Source organism: Herpailurus yagouaroundi, unplaced genomic scaffold (genome assembly GCF_014898765.1).
Source record: "Herpailurus yagouaroundi ecotype Mexico unplaced genomic scaffold, PumYag 100, whole genome shotgun sequence".
Taxonomy (NCBI): Eukaryota; Metazoa; Chordata; class Mammalia; order Carnivora; family Felidae; genus Herpailurus; species Herpailurus yagouaroundi.
This window is the reverse complement of record NW_024412391.1, coordinates 40,087,864-40,109,982: the sequence shown is the minus strand read 5'-3', so window position 1 is coordinate 40,109,982 and position 22,119 is coordinate 40,087,864. Positions and strand designations below refer to the sequence as shown.

Here is a 22,119-nt window from a genome sequence, read left to right as displayed (position 1 = left end):
TATTAAGCCAAAAGAAGCAGCTTAGAGAAGCAGCTTCTCTCTCTGTGTCTCTGTCTCTGTCTCTGTCTCTCTCTCTTTTTTTTTTTTTTTGGTAATGATAAAGAAAGTTCATTCTCACTAAAGAACAGAGGAAAGACTGCTAAGCCTAGAGCAATAAACGAACAGAGACAGAGAGAAGGAAGAAAGGGAAAGAGAGAAAGAGAGAAAAGAAAAAAAAAAAGAAAAAGAAAGGAAGGAAGAATTCCCAGGTAAGAGGTTGAGACAAAAATGTCGAGAAGGCACTCATGGAAGTTATAAAAACCTTATGTAGAAATCTTGATAGGATAGAAACTCCTCCGTCCAAACCTGCTGGCATAGAAGGAAGAATCAAATTGCTTCAGGAATATTTGCCACAATCACAAATGTTCTCAGCCATTCTTCAGTTCTAGGATCACAGTCAAGATAAATATAAGCTCTGTGAGGGCGGGTACCTTTGTTGATGTTGTGCAGGAGTTTCTAGAACAGTGTAGGATCCCGCAGGGGCCCAGTGAACGTTTGTGAAATGAAAGAACGAGGGTTTGCAGTAGAGCACCCCCCGGCTCTGTGTCGTGCCTCTTCTCTTCAGAGTATTCTCAGTGGCTTGGCTCACAGCAAGAATGGGTTTCAAAGCCAAAGGTAACACCAACAGATTTTAGAATGAAGATCAAAATCATCTTGACAGGATTAGCCAGACCAAATTTCACAAGAAAACAAAATAGAGACTGGTCTCAGTATAACTCAACTGGGAACCCATCTGACTAGACTAACCCTTGGGCTGTGTGGATAGGAGTGAAATATTCAGAAGTAGGCAAAGGGGAATCCTCCTGTACTCCATGTTGGTCAGACCACATCGCACCTACTGAATCTAGTTCTGAGTCCTGGATCGTATAGCAAACATTACTGGGTAATGCTTATTCAAAAGTACAAGACAATGGCTTGAAAACTCTGCCCTGTGAGGGCTGATTTAAAGGATCTGGGGATATTTAAGCTGAGGAGGAAAGGCCTGGAGAGTACAAGAGAGCTGTCTTGAGGAAAAGGGATTAAACATGTTCGGTATTACTCCCTGGAGCAAACTGTGACCAAGAAATGGAAAATGCTAAAGCAGATTCAGCTCAATATAAGAAGCATTTTAGGTATGATATGCTCTGACTCGATAGAAGTAGGTCCCTGTCACCACAAACGTGTAAGCACTAGCTAGATGGCCATCTGTAAGGAATGTTCTGGAAGGGATTCCTGCATTGGATGATAGGTGACACCATTCTATCTTCCAACCTGGAGAACTGACTTTTGTTTGCTCTATAAAACATGTAAAATTCATTTTTAAAATGCCTTTGGGGGAACACAGCCTCTGGAGTCCAGACACTTCACACTGTCCCTATTGTCTTGCATTCTAGCTGCTTCACAAGTTTATGCCATGCCCAGCTCCTGAGGCATCTAAGTTTGCATAGTCTGTAATGTCCAGTCCAGTTCCAAGATAATTGGCCTCTGTGACTCAACCTCACCACAGAGCTGTCACAGAATTTTCTCCCACTAGGAGGCAGAAGGGAGGGGAACATGGCAAAGAAATCGGTGAAGTATAATAGATCCATGTAGACAGTGAGCCCCAATTTAAGGCTGAACTATTCTGCTCTATACAACTCCAGCACTTGGTACACCCCCTAAAGACTCCTTTTCTTTTCCTCCCTCCCTCATTTATGTTTCAATTCCATAGACTTCCTTTCTCCTGAGCCTCTAGGAACTCAGACTACATTGAGAGTAAAACTCTCTACTTAGGATTCAGAAGTTATTATCAGCTCAGCTCAGAAAAGCAACCCTTTGAGTTGACTTTTCTGACTACTTTTAGCCATTCCAGAGACTCAGGGCAGGGCCCTGGCTCCTCTGTTCTGTGGTTGGTGTAATGCTGCCACCTGCTGATTATTCAGGCAAAGTGCCTGAGGCATCTGTCTCCTGGCGGGCAGAAATGTTTCAAACTTATTAGGCAGTGAAGTAGTCTTACCCAGGCAGGGTCCACCCACCTGGGATGCTAAAATCTAACTCTGTGAAGACAGTCCTGTGCTGAAAAAAGTCATTTCTAACAAATATTAATAATGGTAAATATTAATGATATTTATTAATATTATTGTTATTAATATAATTTATTGATGATATTAATAGTGACAGAATTCTAATTGGTAATGTTACTCTGTCACAAAAATTTATATATATATATATATATATATATATATATATATATATAATCTTTTACAGAAAGTCTTCAAGTATTCGTGTATCCAACATGTATTATTAAATATTACCCTCATCACAACCCACAAGCAATCTATCATTACCACATTTATTCTTTTTCCCATGATGAAACATTCAGAGAGCATAAATGGCGTGCCCTAGATCACACAGCTAATAAATGAGTCAGAATCTGAATCTAGTAGATCTGGTTCCAGATTTTCTAAATGACTCAGTTATGGGACCTGTATGGATCTCAGTAACATATGACGTAGAGAAGTTAGCCCCCTTGAGTTACGGGATTGGCAGAGTGGGGGACCCAGCAGTCTAAAAGGGGCATGACAAACCCATAAGATGGCTGATGGTGGTTTGGAACAGGGTCCCTCCCGTAGTGGAGGGTTTGAATAATAAGATCTAGCTAGGAGAAAAAGACTGGTAGGTAGAGGTAAGGTGGGAAGTCAAGGCCCCAACCTAGTGAATTAAGGAGGAGCTGTAGTTCTTGGGCATATTAAGAGTCTGTGGAAAATTCCATTGTAGGTGATGAGGCTTCTAAAGTTCTCCCAAACCTGGCCTAGATGGCTTCAGCAACTGAGCTGGGTTGGCCTGGGGGTGCTGGTAGTACTTCCATCACTCCCACCAGAGGCCATACTGTCTTCCCATAAGTCTTGCTCTCCATATCACTTATTAGGTGTGAGGACATAGGAGTAACAAACAAACACGTTTGAATTTGTCTGTTTGTTTCATCATCTATTGATCTATTGTAGCCACCCTGGGTGGGGAAGTTTCTCACCCTTTGTATCATTTAATTGCCACAACCTTAAGGGAATGTTTAGAATTTTGCAAACCCAATTTCAAGATGTTTATTGTCTAGTTGCTAAAAAGGTGGTTTATAGGCAAGAAAGATTTTTAGTTTTCTGAAGAAACTAAACCATCTGTAAACTGGCCCACATTTTGCTTGGTGACTCTTTCTAAATGATTCAGATGCATGTATTTGACTCCTAAAATACAGGATAAACAAGCCTCTATTCCTGGGAGAACTATGCCCAATTCCACCATTTGATCTCACCATCAAAGAAAAACTCTCAAAATCTGGTTGTTTCACAAATACACTTAAATGAGTTTCAGAGGTTATTTTTGTTGTTTTTGTTTGTTGTGCTTTGCACTAGTGTAATTAACTTAAGGTAACGGTTATAATTTTTAAACATCCATCTTAGAGGAAATTACTCTTTTTACCTTTTAGAGGCCCTTTATGTTAGTGGTTGTTTATTTCCATTTGGACCAGATTGATATGGACCAGCCAGCATATGGAGGAATGAACTCCAACATAGAATTTTGTTCTAGTACTTGAATGCACAATTTCATCTTAGACTTGTAAGAAGAGGAATAGCAACCATTTTATATGAAGCTTATACTCAATAATAGTAATTGGTTAGGGATTATCTAGTAAGTTCAAAGACTAATGAGGTACCTGGAGTCCTTCACAGCTTGCGGTGCAAATCTTGCACCAAAACATATAGAAAGAGGAAGAGGTTCCAAAGCTGTTTTGTCCGTCCTTCAGCAAGGTTCAACCCAGCTATCAAATATCTCTGGGCCCTTTAACGTTTACATGGTATGAGGACGGAGAGTGAGTGGTAAAAATCAGTCCCTTCTTACTTTCTCCTGTCCCATGCTCTGTCTACTGCAAAGTGGTTCTGGGGGCTAAGTAGAATGTGGGTCCCAAAGCACGTAAACTGGAACAGGAGTCTTGTGTAGAAAACTCTTGACGATCAGCCATCCACTCTGGAGGGCTAGTCAGTGGATAGGCCCCAGCCAAAGTGATCAGGGCCCTTGGGTGGTACCAAAAAAGTATTTGACATTCTGCATTGAGAGTTTGAAAGGTTTCTGCCCTAATCATCATTTATTTCATAGCCATAGTTGATATAAGGAGAAAAATAGGTGATTTGAAAGACAAAACTAAGAGCCTAGAAGACTAAAAAACTAAAACTCTAGAAGAGTTTTAATATTGGTTGCGTTAATTATAACAAGAGCAGTGAAGTCTTAAATATTATACCATATTCTGTAAATATTACACAAGTAAATTTCCTATAATAAATATACAACAGGTATACACTATTTACTTTGTCAACAAGTAAACAAGTATTCTGTTACCCAGGCTAAGGTCTCTGTAAAGATTGTACCTCATAGTTAAAGGGAAACTTCAGAGGGAGTTCCTTCCATATAAACTACTCAGTTTTATAACAGGTGATTGTTGGTTTGTTTGTTTTACTCTCCTAGGTCTTTGTTATAAACCTTACACTACACTGTTAGTGTTTTTTGTTTAAATTTTTTTTTTAACGTTTATTTATTTTTGAGACAGAGAGAGACAGAGCATGAACGGGGGAGGGGCAGAGAGAGAGGGAGACACAGAATCGGAAGCAGGCTCCAGGCTCTGAGCCATCAGCCCAGAGCCCGACGCGGGGCTCGAACTCACGGACCGTGAGATCGTGACCTGAGCTGAAGTCGGAGGCCCAACCAACTGAGCCATCCAGGCGCCCCTTGTTTAAAGAGTTAGTTGTTATTTTAAAAGATTTAGAGAATTGAAAAAAAAATCTTTAAAACTTACCTGCACCTTTTTTTCTTACAACACTGCAATGATGTCACTCCACTGTCTTCTCACTTAGATCATTTCCAGGGAGAAACTCTCTGCCTTCCTTAACTTTGTTTCCTTTGTGTATAATGTGTCTTTTTGTTTCTGGCTGATTTTAAGACTTTTCTCTTCATCATTTGTGTTGGAAAATTTCACTTTGATGTAGCTTGGTACAGTTTTCTTCTTGGTATATATTTCTTGTGCTTGGGGTTTGTTGAACATCTTGAAAGAAACTTTTTTTTGAAACATTTCTTCCAGTGCACCCCCTCCTCTTTGGGATATTCCAATGACCTACATGTTCCATTACTTGGCTTGTCCCATGGCTCACGGATGCTCTTTTGATTTAAAGAAATTTTTCTTTAATCTCTGTTTTTTACACTTGACCTTAGCCAAAAGGCTGAAAGCTATAATGTCTGTTTTGTATTAGGGATACTTTCTACTGCTATGTCTTCAATTTCATGAATTTTTTCTCCTGCAATTTCTAAAATGCTGTTAATTCCACCCAATATGTATTTTACCTGAGACATTGTAGTTTTCATTTTTGGAATTTCTATTTGGGTATTTTTTAATATCCAGCAGTCTCCTCCTTATCATATTTAATCTTTCTTCTAGCTTCTTAAACATATGGACCATAGTCAGACCATTATCCTGGTAGGTAATTCTAACATCTGTGTCAGTTTCAGTTTATTGGGTTGTTTTCCTCACTATGGGTCATACTTTTCTGCTTCTTTACATGCCTGATATTTTTTGTTAGATGCCAGATATTGTAGATTTTACTTTGTGGGTGCTAGATATTACTCTATTTCCATAAATATGCTTGAGCTTAGGTCTGGGACACAGCTGAGTTACTGGGAAACAGTTTGATCCTTTCAACTCTCACTTTTAGGATTTGTGATGTGGGGGGAAATGCTCATTCTAGGCTTAATTAGTCCTCACTCCTGAAGTAAGACCTTCTGAGTACTCTGCCTCACCAGTGCTCTGAGAATTGTGAGGCTGGGAATCTGGCTGATGGAAGCATTGCACTATTCCAGGCCTGCATGAGTGGTAGGCACTGTGTCTTCTAATCCTTTACAGTGATTCTTTCCCTAGTCTTTGGTGTTTCCTCAGGAGCTGATCAGCCCTCCGGTAAATACTAAGGGGGGTTTCTGTGAGTTATCTCTTTGTGAAGATCTCTCCTCTCTTCCACTCTTCCCTGCAAACTCCAGCTGGCTCAGCCATTCCAGACTCTTAGTTTTATCTTTTCAACTTAGGGAGTCTGCCAGGTTCTGTCTGGGTCTGCCCTCCCTCCCTACACCACAGCCTGCAAACCGTCTCAAGGCAGGAAGCTGAGTGATCATAGGGCCCACATTATTTGTTCCTGACTTTCAGGGACAGCTACAGCCATTTTTAATTATCTGATGCCTGTACTCTTGAAACCATTTTTTCACATACCTTGTCCGGTTTTTTAGTTGTTTCAGGGGAGGGAAATATAGTTCTTATTACTCCAGCTTGCCAGAAGCAGAAGTCTTCTTTAAGTCTATAACCAGAAACCATTTTCCATGTTTTACCATTAACTATAGAATAAGAGGTAACAGCAAGGTTAAAGACATTGTTTTCTCAAATTTTCTCCCATCGCTCTAGGTTTCAGCTATTAAAAACTTACAGTCTCATATTAAAGGGCTAGTATCCAAAATCTATAAAGAACTCCCCAAACTCCACACCCAAAAAACAAATAATCCAGTGAAGAAATGGGCGGAAAAGATGAATAGACACTTCTCTAAAGAAGACATCCAGATGGCCAATAAGCACACGAAAAGATGCTCAACATCACTCCTCAGCAGGGAAATACAAATCAAAACCACACTGAGATACCACCTCACGCTGGTCAGAGTGGCTAAAATGAACAAATCAGGAGACTATAGACGCTGGAGAGGATGTGGAGAAACGGGAACCCTCTTGCACTGTTGGTGGGAATGCAAACTGCTGCAGCCCCTCTGGAAAACAGTGTGGAGGTTCCTCAAAAAATTAAAAATAGATCTACCCTATGACCCAGTAATAGCACTGCTAGGAATTTACCCAAGGGATACAGGAGTGCTGATGCACCTGTACCCCAATGTTTTTAGCAGCACTTTCAACAATAGCCAAATTATGGAAAGAGCCTAAATGTCCATCAACTGATGAATGGATAAAGAAATTGTGGTTTATATGCACAATGGAATACAACTTGGCAATGAGAAAGAATGAAATCTGGCCTTTTGTAGCAACGTGGATGGAACTGGAGAGTGTTATGCTAAGTGAAATAAGTCATACAGAGAAAGAAAGATACCGTATGTTTTCACTCTTATGTGGATCCTGAGAAACTTAACAGAAGACCTTGGGGGAGGGGAAGAAAAAAAAATGTTAGAGAGGGAGGGAGGCAAGCCATAAGAGACTCTTAAAAACTGAGAATAAACTAAGGGTTGATGGGGGGTGGGAGGGAGGGGAGGGTGGGTAATGGGCATTGAGGAGGGCACCTGTTAGGATGAGCACTGGGTGTTGTATGGAAACCAACTTGACAATAAATTTCATATTAAAAAAAAACTTGCAGTCTCTGATTTTTAGATTTTCACTTTAATGGAGGCTGAATTAAAGAATATGGAGTTTATAAACTTAGATTCTACAAAGCTAAGCTTCTTTCTCTTTACTCTGACCCCAGGATGGGATAGTTGGAATTTGGGTTGGGGCGACCACCTCTGGAACCACATCTCCACCAATTATCTCTGTTCAGACAGATGGGCAGTTAAGACTGGTGGGAGAGAGTCCTACAAGGAGATGAGGTGCTGCTACCCTTATTAGTGGGGCTTCCCTTGAGGGCTGGATCCAGAACACTTAAGCAGAGGTTGGACTGCTTGTTTGTGTGCTTTTTGCTTTTAACTCCTCTGCAGCAGCTAGTGCTTCAAGCAAAGGTAAATTCCCTGTTTCTCACTTAGACCCACACCCAACCTTTCTCCTAGGACAAATGAGGCTCCTCTTTCTGCTTCTTGTAGAAGAAGAGCTATTCTCCAAATGCCCTCTGCCCAGGTGACTTCCTCTTCTAACCCCATGAAGCATTTCTTATTAAAGAGCAGTAAAAAAATCCTACAATTTAATCTTTAGCAAGTTGATCCTCTAGTAGCCACCCATATCCCCCACCCCCGCTAATGTAACATCTCTGTGCAAAAAGTTCAAATAGATTTAGAATTTCCAGACGCTTATGTTTACAAAGTTGTTATCTGCCCTCACTTAACACTGTTCTTTCTCTGCCCCTTCCAGCCTATTGCAATGACAAGAGAAGCAGTCTAAAACATGAGCACAGACTTGTAGTCATATAGAGTCCAGATGAAGCTAGCTAGGTTCTTATCTAACATTTCGTTAAAAAAAAAAAGAAAGAAGATATACATGTCTTAGTTAGGGCTGCTATAACAGAATACCACACATTGAGTGGCTTATAAACAACAGAAATGTATTTCTCCCAGTTCTGGAGGCTAGAAGTTCAAGATCAAGGTGCTGGGCCATTTCAGTGCCTGGTGAAGAGCCACTTCCTGGTCCACAGATGGTCACCTTCTCACTGTGTTCCTGCATGGTGGAAGGGACAAGGGGGCTCTCCTCTCTGGGGTCTTTTTTATAAGGTACTAACTCTATTAATGAGACCTCGGCTCTCATTTCCTGATCACTTCCTGAAGGCCCCACCTCTTAATACCATCACCATGGGGGTTAGGATTTCAACATATGACTTTTGGGGGCCATAACATTCAGTTCATTGCCAAATATATACACACAGATATATACATTTTGTTTTTTATTGTTTTATCAGCGTGGCATTTAAGACACATGCATTTCCTGCTGGATTTTCTTCCCCTTAGTCAAGACGCATCACAATCATTTGTTATTTAGTTTTAAGAGATGGTAGTTCTTTTTACTTTATTTCATGTTTTTACTCCTTGTATCAGGAAACCAGTAGCACGATTTTCCATGGGCCCTCTGACAATCGATAAAGTAAATCCTTGTAATTCCCTCCTTCATCTACATTTCTGCATTGGGCATTTATGAGGATCTACGGCCTGTCGGGCACAGAGGGGGTTTGATCTCAGTCCTGTTGACAGCCTATTTCCCTTCACTTACTCCAGGCCTCTTTATTTCTTTCTACAGGTGCTACAGTGAACAGAGAAAACAGCTGCCAGTCTGACAGCAGCGGGTTCCTGGATGAACCACCAGAACCACTGCCCCTGCAGGTAGAAAGTCCCTGGAGGGCTGGAATAGGAGTAAAAAGAAAGATAAGTAGATAACACGCTGCCACATTTGGAAAAGGGCAACCAGCCCTTAGAAGATATGCACCCTTGGGGCACCTGGGTGGCGCAGTCGGTTGAGCGTCCGACCTCAGCTCAGGTCACGATCTCGTGGTCCGTGAGTTCCAGCCCCGCGTCAGGCTCTGGGCTGATGGCTCGGAGCCTGGAGCCTGTTTCCGATTCTGTGTCTCCCTCTCTCTCTGCCCCTCCCCCGTTCATGCTCTGTCTCTCTCTGTCCCAAAAATAAATAAAAAATGTTGAAAAAAAATTTAAAAAGAAAAAAAAGAAGATATGCACCCTAGGCACCCAAGGGACAGGGGACGATGAAGTCACAATAAACAAGGTGCCATAGGGACACCTGGGGGGCTCAGCCAGTTGAGCTCAGGTCATGATCTAGCAGTCCTTGAGTTCGAGCCCTGCCTCGGGCTCCTTGCTGACAGCTCCAAGCCTGCCTCAGATTCTGTGTCTCCCTCTCTCTCTACCCCTCCCCCACTCAACACTCTGTCTCTCTCAAAAATAAATAAACATTAAACAAATTAAAAAAAAAGCAAGGTGCCATAAAGCTTAGCATTCCTTTCCTTTTTTTTTTCTTTTGACTTTGCTAAATAACGAAGGTGAGCCTCCTAGAGAGAAGGTCCCAGTTAAAGTAGTAAACTAACATACACCTGAATTTGTAACCCTGATCTCCTGACTCCTAAGTCAATGGTAATGATAAAGAAACGACACACACATTTTTTTTTTTTTCCGAGAGAGAGAGAGCGCGCGTGTGTGAGCTGAGGAGGGGCAGAGAGAGAGAGAGAGAGAGAGAGAGAGAGAATCTAAAGCAGGGTCTGCAGCTCGGAGTCAGAGGTGGGGCTCAAACCCATGAACCATGAGATCATGACCTGAGCCAAGATGAAGAGTCAGACGCTTAACAGACTGAGCCACCCAGGTGCCCCAGACACACCCACTTCTCAAACCGAGTGCCTCCACCACCCTCCCGACCCATTTGCCTTTATCCTGGTTTCTCACACAGATGCCTTCCTTGCCAAGCAGCCAGAGTCCTGCTGAGGATGGCTGTAGACAGCCGAGGGATCAGAGCCAGCATGCAGTCTCACCCCAGGGCTGCCAACCAGAGTCAGATGAGTCTGATTACAAGGGTATGGTGAGCACATCCTTTCCATATCAAGGCTGGAGTCTCTTGGAAGAAAAGGCCTCGATACAAATGGCGGAGAAAGAGTCTCAGTTTGATGACATGGAGGAGCCACCACGGCCACTGACTCCGGACAGTGCCCTTCACAGGACCACCAGAGGGGGAGAGCCCTCGGGGAAAGGGAGCCACGTGAGGCAGCCCCCACCCATGCCCCCAACTGAATGTGAGACTGTGGTGGGCACAGTCACCTCCACACATGATTGTCCTCTGGGGTTTATGGCGACCCATATCGCAAAAATGAAGGACGGGTTGCTGAAGCCTGAGGGGTCTAGGGAAACACATGTGCAAAGCCACTGCTGCGAGTTCCAAAGATCACCTGGAATGGAACCTGCTCACAACAAGTTCCTCCATGTTGACTCTGAGGCCCCAACCGAAGAAGAAGAAGGCAGTAAAACTTATTCTGACACCAACAGTATCTTACCGATGGGAGAAAGTCCACCACAGCACGACCCCAAGCCCAGTAACATTGTGCCCTATACAGTTGACCTCATTCAAATATCCGAAAAGTCCATTCCCCACCTAGGCAAACTGGCTGGAGATACTCCCCAAGCAAAGCCAACATTTAGTGCTTTGGGTCAAATACCACCTAGGGCAGAATCTGAGATGGAAAACCTTCCTCCAAATGCTGACTCAAACACTGTTAGCTCCAAGGCTGTGACCGTCCAGATGTCCTCCAATCTGGCATCAGCTGCTCAGAATGCTGTGGCTCTGGGGACTGATTCTAAAGGAACAACTTTAGAATGCACTCTGTGTGACCCTGTCCCCACAACAGAACCAGGACTGGAGACAGAATCAAGACAGTGCAGTGATGTTTCCATTCAGACCTATATACGTGAGCCTAGGCCCTGGCATTGCTCTTCGGCCCCAAGTCTCACCAAATCTGCCTCTCTAGACACAGGCTGCCCTCGTATCTACCCAGCGGGCATCAGCCATGCCGTATCCGCTCACTGCTGTGTCTGCTGTCATCACTGTTCGCACTGCCACTCAGAGAGGCAGAGCCCCAACCCTGCGCCCTCAGCCTGTAGGCACTGCCCATGCTTCCATAATCATCTGGAGGCCCAGTTCATGAAGACTTTGAACGTCCTTCAGGACACTACAGTGAGGGAGTTGTGTTCTGTAAGTATTCATCTCTGCAAAGACGGGAAGACAGATGGAGCGATACCACCTTGGGGATAATGTTCAGGCCTCCTGAATGCGGGCACTGAGGGCATGCCTTTCTATCTCAGATCATGAGTAGTACCTGTAAAGTGTTTTATAACCTACCATATATGCCTTCAAATTTCTTCTTATCTGATGCGTCCAATCAATCACCTTCTGAAGTAAGGAGGCAAATTTCATTATTAATCCCCATTTACAGAGGGATCTAGAACAATAAAGTCATGTGTAAGGTTATAAACAGTAACGCATCTGTACCTCATCTCCAATTCAGTCTGATTGAACAGTTCTCTGTCCTAAATTCACTTAGCTGAATAATCTAGCACAAGGTATGAACGCTCTCTGAGCCTGTTTTGTAAAATAGGGAGACTATTCATGCCACCAACACAGGCTTGTTTTAGGTTAAGTGAGAGATTGCTTGTGAAGCACTCAGCACACTCAGGCACTCAAAACAGTGCCCAGCACACGGAAAGCCCTAGAAAATACTAATTGTATGGCTGCTTCTGAGACATAGCATGGGGGGAAGCTCAGAGCCAGGTACAGGATAAGGACTGGCTCTGGAAGCCAGGCAGGAAGACACTGATTAGAACGAGGACCACCAATTAAGCCTGGGCCAGTGCCAGGGGTGAGTGACCCTCCATGCAGACAGAGCCCTCCTCATTTCTCTAGCTGGTGTTAACAGATGACCTTGGGCCCACGTAGCCCCAGCTGTGCGGAGAGATCTGGCAAGTGGAAATAGACCTTTCTCTTCACTTGACACTATGAGACATCAGCACTTCTGCAGAAAATACAGGGGTTTTGCATCTCATTATGCACAATGACCATCTTTAGCCTTGTGTGTGGCTTTCAAATGAGTAGGCGTTTAAATGAGAGTGTCCATACAACCAGCTCATGTCTTCTAAAACCTTGTCTCACATTACCTTAGCCTGCTCTCCTCCTAGAATTCACAATTATCCCCCAAAAAATGAGGGGGCGCCTGGGTGCCTCAGTCAGTTAAGAGTCCAACTTCAGCTCAGGTGATGATCTCACTGGTTCAAGCCCCATGTCGGGCTCTGTGCTGACAGGTGGGAGCCTGGAGCCTGCTTCAGATTCTGTGTCTCCCACCCTCTCTGTCCCTCTCCCGCTCACACTGTCTCTTTCTCCTTCAAAAATAAACATTAAAAAAAATTTTTTGATGCAATTTTTACAACAACTTGATCTGACATTATACATCCTGAAATGCATAGCATGTCAGGTTCTATTAGATGACAGTGCATTTCTCCATATTTAGATTCAAGGAACCACAAACATACATTCAAAGAAAATAATCAGCACACACACGTGCATTATTATACTTATGTGCGGGTATACACACATGCACACACACACACTTGCAGAAAAGCAAGTAAAAATGGGGGAATGCATTCACCCATGAGAGGAGGCTACTTAAACTGAAGAACAAACTCAAGAATGAAGAGAAAAGCCATCTATGGTGAGTGAGTCTGGGTTTGTAAGGCCTGAAAAATATTCTGGAGAAAAATGTCTCTAAATCAGATGCTAAGTGCTAACTAGGACTACAAAAATTATTTATAAAAAAAATTATCTGGAAAATGGATCTTGAACCACATGAAGATTATAGGCAGGGATAGGTACTATCTCTTACCTGTCAATGGAAGTTCCAGCTGCGCATTGAAAGTAAGTGCAATTTTAGATAAAAGACTCAGAAAAAATCCCCATCTCATCCCCTTACAGAGAAATATGTAACTGTGCAGAGACTCATTTGACTAATTGGCAGATTCCATTTTTGTTGTCCTGTGAGTCATCTAAAATAATGGTTTGTAGGTATGATTAATTCTTATATATGTGTGTGAATTCTTTATAATAAGTTATTAATTTAAAAAAACTCTCCAGTAAAGAAAATGATATTATCTGAAAAAGATTTTTAGATATTAGAAAATGCTTCTATAATGTTTATTATTTAGATTTAAATAAAAAGGAAGCATACACAGAACGTAGAAAGTAATCGGAGCCAACTCAAAAGTGAAGTTTCAATGTTTTCTGGTGCTGTTGCTCTTACTATTGAAGTTAAAGTCTGTTTTAATGGGCTTGGGTCAGCAAAGTAGGCCTTCAATTAACCTTGGGTTACAACCCAACACTTATATTGGAAAAAAGAGTTCAAAACAACTTCTTTTTTGTTTTCCTTGCCGAAATTTTTCCTTTTTTCTGAAACTACTTCTATACCTGTTCTAGAGCTGAAATGTAGCTTTAGTATTTCCAAATGACCAGAAGATGGCAGTGTTTCAGAATCTTCCACATCACTCCCTTCTCCGGGACCAAATGGCCATCAGTTACTCCTAAATCCCAGCCCTGCATGGCTTCCAATCACAAAGGGTTACCCTAAAATAACTAGATGAAGCATAATATTTAATGTCTCTAATGCTCAGCCTACTTGAACGCCATATTTCCATGCCCCTGGCCTCACCATCCCTAGAACTTGTCAATTAGGACCATTCAAACAACTCACTCTTAAGAAACGAATAACTTCTCCCTGTGTCCAGCTACACTGTAGTTAATAATCCCTGCTATAACTCAGTTAGATCTTGAGAAGAGAATAAATGAATCAGGATACCTGGGCTTGAAATCTGCCCTTTTTTGACCTTGGACAAGTCAGTTTGCCATTCCGTTTCAGAACACTTCTCATAATAAGAGCCCTCCGTGGCCTCTAAGATTTTTCTGGTTTCAAGAGCCCTACTGAGGTCACCTTTCAAGCATGCTTGTCAACATCAATAACAGTTCAAAGACTCCTCTACCTGGTTCGAATGAACTCACACTGAAGCCAAAGTAATTTGAGAGTTTTGCCATGTAAAGTATGTTTTTCATATAAAAATATTAGAGGACGGAATCAAAACTGAACTCTCAAAGCAAAATGATGAGGAGTTTTCAGTAGAAAAACATCACTTGAAGGAAAATATATCCATTGTGACAATTTTAGTAAAAATAACCATGAGGCTGCCAGGATTTGACCATGGCGTTTTGGGGACAAGAGTAAGAAATCTGGGACTTCCTAAAAACAGGGCTAAGAGGAATTAACACAGTTGTAAGACCAGTCTCTGTGGAAGGAATAAGAGGAAGTTGAAAGAGGGCTGCCATGAAAATCAGTTTCTTTTAAAGAGCTTTCCAGGGGTGCCTGGGTGGCTGAGTCAGTTCAGCATCCGACTTCGGCTCAGGTCATGATCTCACCATTCGTGAGTTCAAGCCCCATATGGGCTCTGTACTGACAGCTCAGAGCCTGAAGCTTGCTTCAGATTCTGTATCTCCTCTCTCTGCCTGCCCCCCATCCTCATGCTCTGTCTCTCTTGGTATCTCAAAAATAAATAAACATTTAAAAAAAATTAAAGAGCTTTCCAGAAGCTCTACCAGGCCTGGGAGAGAGAGCATTACAGTCTAAAAAGCATTAATGTCACTTAAAGTCAGATGGATGGAGATGCTGGGGTTCTGGATCATGCATCTATTCAAAGCATGATCCAACCTGGGCTGGAAAACTAGGCGGGTAACTAGTAAAAATTCAGCAAATCGTGAGGTTCCTGACAAATGGACTGGGTTTAGGGGCTGCAGGAAGAGACATAAATTAGGAAACCAAGGCAGAAGCACAGTCATGCAGAGAAAGTACGATTTAAAGAACGGTTCACATCAGGAGCAATAAGGAGCAGGATAGGGAGAATAGACAGAGTTCAATTCTAGATTCACTTCATGAAGAGAGTAGGATGCCTCATCTATGTCTGCCTTACTCCAGATGAGCTTGTTAGCTACATGGAGCTGATCCTGCAGATTTCACCACCAGGGATTGTGGTTAAGCAGGGCTAAGACTAATAAGAAAATATTCTAAGCAGACTTTCTCTAATCAAACACATACCATCCAGACAGATGTGTTCGATGTTATTGAGATTCAGAGTGAGGCAGTATTCAGCACCCAAATTAAACAAGATTTAACAAGACTCAACTTTTCTAAGCACAAGCCCTCGCTCTGGGCGTTTGTCTACTGCTCTCCCTTATCTACATCCTCGCACCCCCACATCACCTAGTCCTCCAGACAGCCTTTCTGTCTCTGGGACATGATGCCACCAAGGGCCGTCCTATAACAGCTGCTCTTCTGTCCCAGACCAGTATTGCCTCCACTAGCCCGGAGAAGCCAAAGGCTGGCCTTTCCCTCTTTTCTCCCCCACACACTAGCAATAGGGCTCCACTGCAGACCAGGGAGCCCAAGTGGGAAGGCAGGCTCCGCCATGGTGAGCTCTTGCAGTGAATCAGGAAGGACTCCCTTCTCAGCTCTTTTCTAATTGTTCTCAGTGCACAGTCCAGGAGATGGAAGCCATGAAGACGGTGTGCCAGTGTTTCCGGGAGCATTTAGAGGAAATTGAACGGCACCTTACAGGACAGCAGGCACTCTTTTACAGGGACATGTCAGAGGAGGAAAGGTAATTATTGAAGAGAGTCATAAAAGTAAGTAGCAGCCCACACACCTGGAGCAAGGAAAGGTAATCAGGGCAGGACAGATGAGCACCAGGGAGCAGGATTAATGAGAAATGAGTCCTTTTCCTTTGCTTTCCTGTTCTTGTCTTTGCTTTCTCAGTGGGAGTCAGTGAGAGCTATTTGCTAGATAGCAACACTTACTCTTTAAGGCCAAGGCTATTTGAGGTCAGAGGATGGGCAGTCAGCTGGGAAGAGGGGGGGTGGCCAGCAGGATATCTTCAATTGATGTCAATGGGACTTATGCAAATGTCAATGTTGAAAATCTGCATTATTTTCACATAGATTAAAAGCATATATCCCAAAAGTAGATTAGCCATTGCCTGGTCCTGAAGGGTGGGAATAGGGTTCAACTGTTAAGGGGCACAGCTTTTATGGGGCAGATGGAAGCATTCCTAAACTGCCTGGTGGTGAGAGATACCACTTGGCAACTTTACTAAAAATCATTGTAGTATACTGTTAAAATAGGTAAATTTTGTGGGATGCAAATTATTCTGCAGTAGAATTGTTTAAAAAAGAAAGGAAACCTGGGGCGCCTGGGTGGCTCAGTCGGTTGAGCATCGGACTTCAGCTCAGGTCATGATCCCATGGTTTGCGGGTTCGAGCCCCGCATTGGGCTCTGTGCTGACAGCTCAGAGCCTGGAGCCTACTTCTGATTCTGTGTCTCTCTCTTTCTCTGCCCCTCCCCTGCTCAAGCTCTGTCTCTCAAAAATAAATAAATTTAAAAAAACATTTTAAAAGAAAGAAAACCTGCCCTGGTAATATACCTATGTCTGCAACTGATACAAATAAAGAAGGTGACATTCCCTTTTAAGAAATGCCAGAGGAGTGAGGCACCTGGGTGACTAGTCAGTTAAGCTTCAGACTCTCGGTTTCAACTCAGGCCATGATCTCATGGTTTGTGGGTTTGAGACCTGCATTGGGCTCCACGCCGACCTTGCGGAGCCTGCTTGGCATTCTCCTCTCTCTCTCTCAAAATAAATAAACTGAAAAGAAAAGAAAAGAAAAAAGAGAAGAAAAGAGAAAAGGAGAGATGAAAAAAGAAGAGACGAGAAAAGAAATGTCAGAGGAGTGACCTCCATCTTGAGAGGGACGATGGAGGACTGCGCTTGGAGGTGATGTGAAATTTGGTGATTTTCTATTCTTTCTGTGCAGGGAAGAGGCAGAGCAACTGCAGACTCTACGCCAGGCCCTGCGGCAGCAGGTGGAGGAGCTGGAGTTTCAGTTAGGAGACCGGGCTCGGCAAATCAAAGACGAGATTCTATTGGTACGAGGCAGTGGGGTGTGAAGATTGATCACATCCTGCCCACCGTAGGAGGGATGCGTTAAATCAAAACCTGATTGCACATTCATTTCAGATGCTAGGGTTATGTGCCTCTATTTTAAATATAAAGAAACTGAAGCCCAGAAAAGTGCATCACTTGGCTCAAGGCCACGTGGCTGTCTAGCTGATGGCAGTGCAGGATTAGAACTCAGGTCATCTAATTCCTATGCCAATCTTTCCTCCTGCCTTGTAAATAAGAGATAAATATTATCAGCCATTTCCCCAAAGAGAATAAGAAACACAACTTTTGAGCTAGTATGGCTTAGTCACTTCCAGAAGCTCCTGCTAGCTCACAGAGCCCACTCTAGAGAATTCCCTGCCCATGGGTACCTTTCCCACAAGTCCGGCTTAGTTATTTGGCACAAATATGGTAAGTTGTCCTCTCTTTCTTTCCTTATTTTCCTTGTAGCAGTTTGAGCTTCTCACAGAGGAACAATGGAAACACTATACAAATCTGCATCACTGCAACTGGACAGAAGAAAACAATGGCCAGACTTCGTGTGCTAAAATCCACTCAGCCTTGGGGCGCCTGGGTGGCGCAGTCGGTTGAGCGTCCGACTTCAGCTCAGGTCACGATCTCGCGGTCCGTGAGTTCGAGCCCCGCGTCGGGCTCTGGGCGGATGGCTCGGAGCCTGGAGCCTGTTTCCGATTCTGTGCTTCCCTCTTCTCTCTGCCCCTCCTCTGCTCAAGCTCTTTCCCTCTCAAAAATAAATAAATAGGGGCGCCTGGGTGGCGCAGTCGGTTGAGCGTCCGACTTCAGCCAGGTCACGATCTCGCGCTCCGTGAGTTCGAGCCCCGCGTCGGGCTCTGGGCTGATGGCTCAGAGCCTGGAGCCTGTTTCCGATTCTGTGTCTCCCTCTCTCTCTGCCCCTCCCCCGTTCATGCTCTGTCTCTCTCTGTTCCAAAAATAAATAAACGTTGAAAAAAAAAATTAAAAAAAAATAAAATCCACTCAGCCATGGCCTCCCGGGTTGCCTTTCTTCTGGGCGAATACCAGCAGGTTCCCAGCTCAAGCGTGACCCATACGGCTGCCTGTTCTCCACCCACCTGGAAGAGCAACACCAGGATGTCTCCTCCCGCTCAGGCTGAGTCAGGTCCAGTCCCTTTGTCAAATTGTCCTATTGGAGAAAAGGATACAAATGACTTCCTCTAGATCAGAGCCGTTTTGATGACCTTCCTGCAAAACATAAGAGCACATTCTCACCAGACAAGGAAATCTAAATTTCCCCCCAAAAGGTGTCTATCAATTCTTCTTCATCTATTTTTGAAAACATTCTACTCTGGGGGGCAGCTGGGGGGCTCAGTCGGTTAAGTGTCTGACTTTGGCTCAGGTCATGATCTTGGGGCTCATGAGTTTTAGCCCAGCATCGGTCTCTGTGCCGACAGCTCAGAGCCTGGAGCCTCCTTTGGATTCTGTCTGTCTGTCTGTCTGTCTCTCTCTCTCTCTCTGCCCCTCCCCGGCTCATTCTGTCTTTCTCTCAAAAATGAATGAACATTAAAAAAAAATTTTTTTTTTTAAATATTCTACTCTGGGGATGACTGGGTAGCTCAGTCAGTTAGGCCTCTGACTCTTGATCTCAGCTCAGGTCTTGATCTCAGGGTCATGAGTTCAAGCCCCATATTGGGGCATGAAGCCTACTTAAATATACATATATTCTACTGTTGTTGAACCCAGGAGAAACTCAATATTTCAATATTCATTCAATACAGAATAAATGAGCACCTACTGTGTTCCTGGCAGAGGGAATACATGGTAGACAAGATATATGTATCTTGGTAGCCAAGATGTTAGACAAAGAGACAAAATAACAACAAATGAGTAAGATAATTTCAATATTGACAAACGCCATCGGAGAGGATAGTGTGGGAACAACGTAGGGGGTGGTGTGGAAGAAAAGCATATGGCATTCCTGAGGGTGACAAGGAAGACCTTGCTGACAGGAGGCTATTTGACCAAGACCCAAAGAGTGAGGAAGAGGAAGCCATGTGAAATTCTGGGGAAGGAACCTTTAAAGCAGAAGGAATGGGAACCTTAACGGCCCTGACACAAAAACAGCCGGAGCCACTGAGCACATGAGTGATGGGAGCACGGAGGGAGACGAAGTCCACGGGACCCATTGTGCACCAGAGTCTGAGAGCAGATCCTTCTTCCATGTGGAAGCCATTACAGGCTTTAAACAGGATTGTCATATAGTCAGGGTTACATCTAAAAATCACGCGGACTGCCTGTGGAGAACACACCGCCGGGGACTTGCAGCTAGGCAGCACTTCCGGTCATGACACCATTGGTATAATCCCTGAGGTGAGAAAGTGTGAAGCTGCTTCCATGCAGCTGGAGAGGTGTGTGAGGCCGCCATCCCAGGGAAATGCAGGATGCATTGGCAGGCTTGAAGTACTGAAGGAATGCTAAGGAACAGGGAATAATCGAGGAATGGAATCGTCAGAAAAACCTCATGGAAGAAGTAACCCCTTGAGAGAAGTTATAATTTGTACAAGACGGGCAAGTGGAGGTCACTTCCTAGCACGGAAACTAGGAGGCTAATTCTTTTGAGACTACCCACTCCCAGAATGGGTCTCCTAGCCCTTCTCATGCTTCATCCTCCTTGCTTTTCAGAAACCTTTGGCTTCGGTAGACCTCTCCTACCCTCTGGACCATCCCACAGTCTCTTCTTTCTCTCTCTCCACACCCACTTCCCCAATATACACACTCAGTCTGCAAACATCTTTAGCTCCAGTTCCTGCCCTCTCTGGAATTCCTGTCCAGCACTTTCTACTCTCTGTCAGATAGTTTCACCCGGAAGACCTGCCTGTATGTCTCACTCAGCATCTAACACTTATCCTGTTATTTCCCGAATCAGTTCATCTTCCTGATACTCTCTGTTGATGGCATCACTGTTCTCCTTGACATGCAGACTCAGAACCACAAATTCACGCTGTCACCTCATCCTCCTTCACTCTCTTCCCCCAGAATCAATGAACACATCACTGCTGAGTTTACTGCCATAATGCCATTCCCACAAGCCCCTTCAGAACCTGTTACCCGGTGAAGACCCAACAGAGGGGCCTCCTAACTGCCTCTAGCTTCCTTCCCTCTGAGCTATACTAGCCTCTGCCAAATTGGTCTCCCTCATGCATCACTTGGGTCAAATTACACTGGCCCAGCAAGAACTATTAGGATATCCCAGAGACTTAGAGAGAAGTCACAAGATCATACTTCCCAGAGCAGTCTTGCACCAAAAAAACTCTGTGTCTTGCCATTATTATGCCCCTCTCCGTATCTCCCGTTGCCTCATTTCCCTTTAGTACATCCCTGTTTTGGCTCCTACATGATGGTTCAGCTTCCAGCCCCAACTTGGCTCCTGTTATATTGCATATATATCCCCTAAATTGTCTTTTTCTAAAATTGTTAAGCTTTTTCCTCTTTGTCTGGGTCAGACTCCAGGCTCCCTGGTTTATCTTTATTTCTCCAATGTAGACTTTGGAAAGTTTGCTGTGGTTTCTGCCTGGATAATCAGTCAGATGACTTCAGATATGATGGAGGAGGAAAAGGAGACCTGTTGCCTTCAGATGAAGGGTAGCATATGGAAACCCCAAGGATCGCTAAACATCTCATGGCATTTCCTTACTTAGTCTCCTAACTTTCCAACAAAGAGCACAAACAGGGAACCAGGATGTGGAGAGGCTGCCCATCTCTCCAGAACCATGACTGTCTTCAGCCCCCGATGACCTGATTGCCAATGCTGTATCTTCCATAGCTCATGCCCTTCCTCTCATAGACATGAGACCTCTGGAAACCCAGGACACCTGGGGATCTGTGGATTACTGCTGGTGTCCACAGTGGTTCTCCATCTTGAATACCCTTTAAACTCACTGGGGAGCTTTAAAAAATACTGACATTGAAGCCCCACCCCAGATCAATTAAATAAGAATTCCCAGGGATGGGATCCAGGTATCTACAAATTTTTAAGGTTCTTCAGATGATTCTGATTTGCAGTTAAAACTGAGAATTGTTGTTCTAGACAGAGAGGCTACCTTACAATTCAATCTTTTCCTGCTGTTTTCTAAGGGCTCTTTGATTTCCCCTTTTCCTTTCTATACCACCCCTCTCAGCTAAAGAAGTCTTTCACAATCCATTTGGTTGCGACAGTCACTAAATAACAAAATTGGGAGAGAAAAGAAAGAAAAAATAACATGTGGACTTTATTTCTGTTTTTACAGCATTGACTTCTACCTTGCTCATCAGTTTCATCTTTATTTATAGAGAAGCAATAAACAGATGACTTTGTTCTGTTTTCCTTCCTTTCCCAAAAGTCCTATTCCAAATGTGATGAAACAGATTAAATATACATATTTGATTAGGTAGGTCAGGGTAAGGATTGTTTGTTTCCTCCATCGAACACCTTCATTCTCTTGCAGGAAACGTCTGTATAAAGTAGCCAATTACAAAAATTATGGAAATTTCTTTTCAATGTATACAGTTGTTCCACCCAGAGGATACAACGCAAACATTCTAGGAAGGTGAGCAATTAGGCAATTTTCCTTTACAATGTAAACATTAAAAGTAAATGTAAGGCTGGGTGTTTGAATATTATTTATAGCACCCGAAGATACGAAGCAAGTCTCTCAAGGATAGAATCCACAACAAGCGCTCAGGTAACTCAAAAACCCTGATCTTATGATGTCACCTGTCTTTCGTTCTTCCACCTTCTCCATAAATAAACTTCGAAAATTCATGTGTATAAGTACCGTGCGCTAACTGAATGCACCACTGGAGCACTGGCTGTTGTATGGAAAC

General features: G+C 43.5%; 1 protein-coding gene across 1 annotated transcript in view; it reads left to right on the top strand.

The window, feature by feature from the left end:
- The window catches only part of ITPRID1 (ITPR interacting domain containing 1), an 87,167-nt gene extending 68,447 nt beyond the window's left edge, over window positions 1–18,720 (top strand). The window contains exons 11-16 of the mRNA XM_040471581.1: window positions 9,011–9,093; window positions 10,163–11,455; window positions 15,821–15,948; window positions 17,156–17,267; window positions 17,734–17,857; window positions 18,281–18,720. Coding sequence (XP_040327515.1) covers window positions 9,011–9,093; window positions 10,163–11,455; window positions 15,821–15,948; window positions 17,156–17,267; window positions 17,734–17,857; window positions 18,281–18,477 — 1,937 coding nt within the window. The 3' untranslated portion in view covers window positions 18,478–18,720. The remainder of the gene's footprint in view (window positions 1–9,010; window positions 9,094–10,162; window positions 11,456–15,820; window positions 15,949–17,155; window positions 17,268–17,733; window positions 17,858–18,280) is intronic.
- Window positions 18,721–22,119: the final 3,399 nt, after the last annotated feature.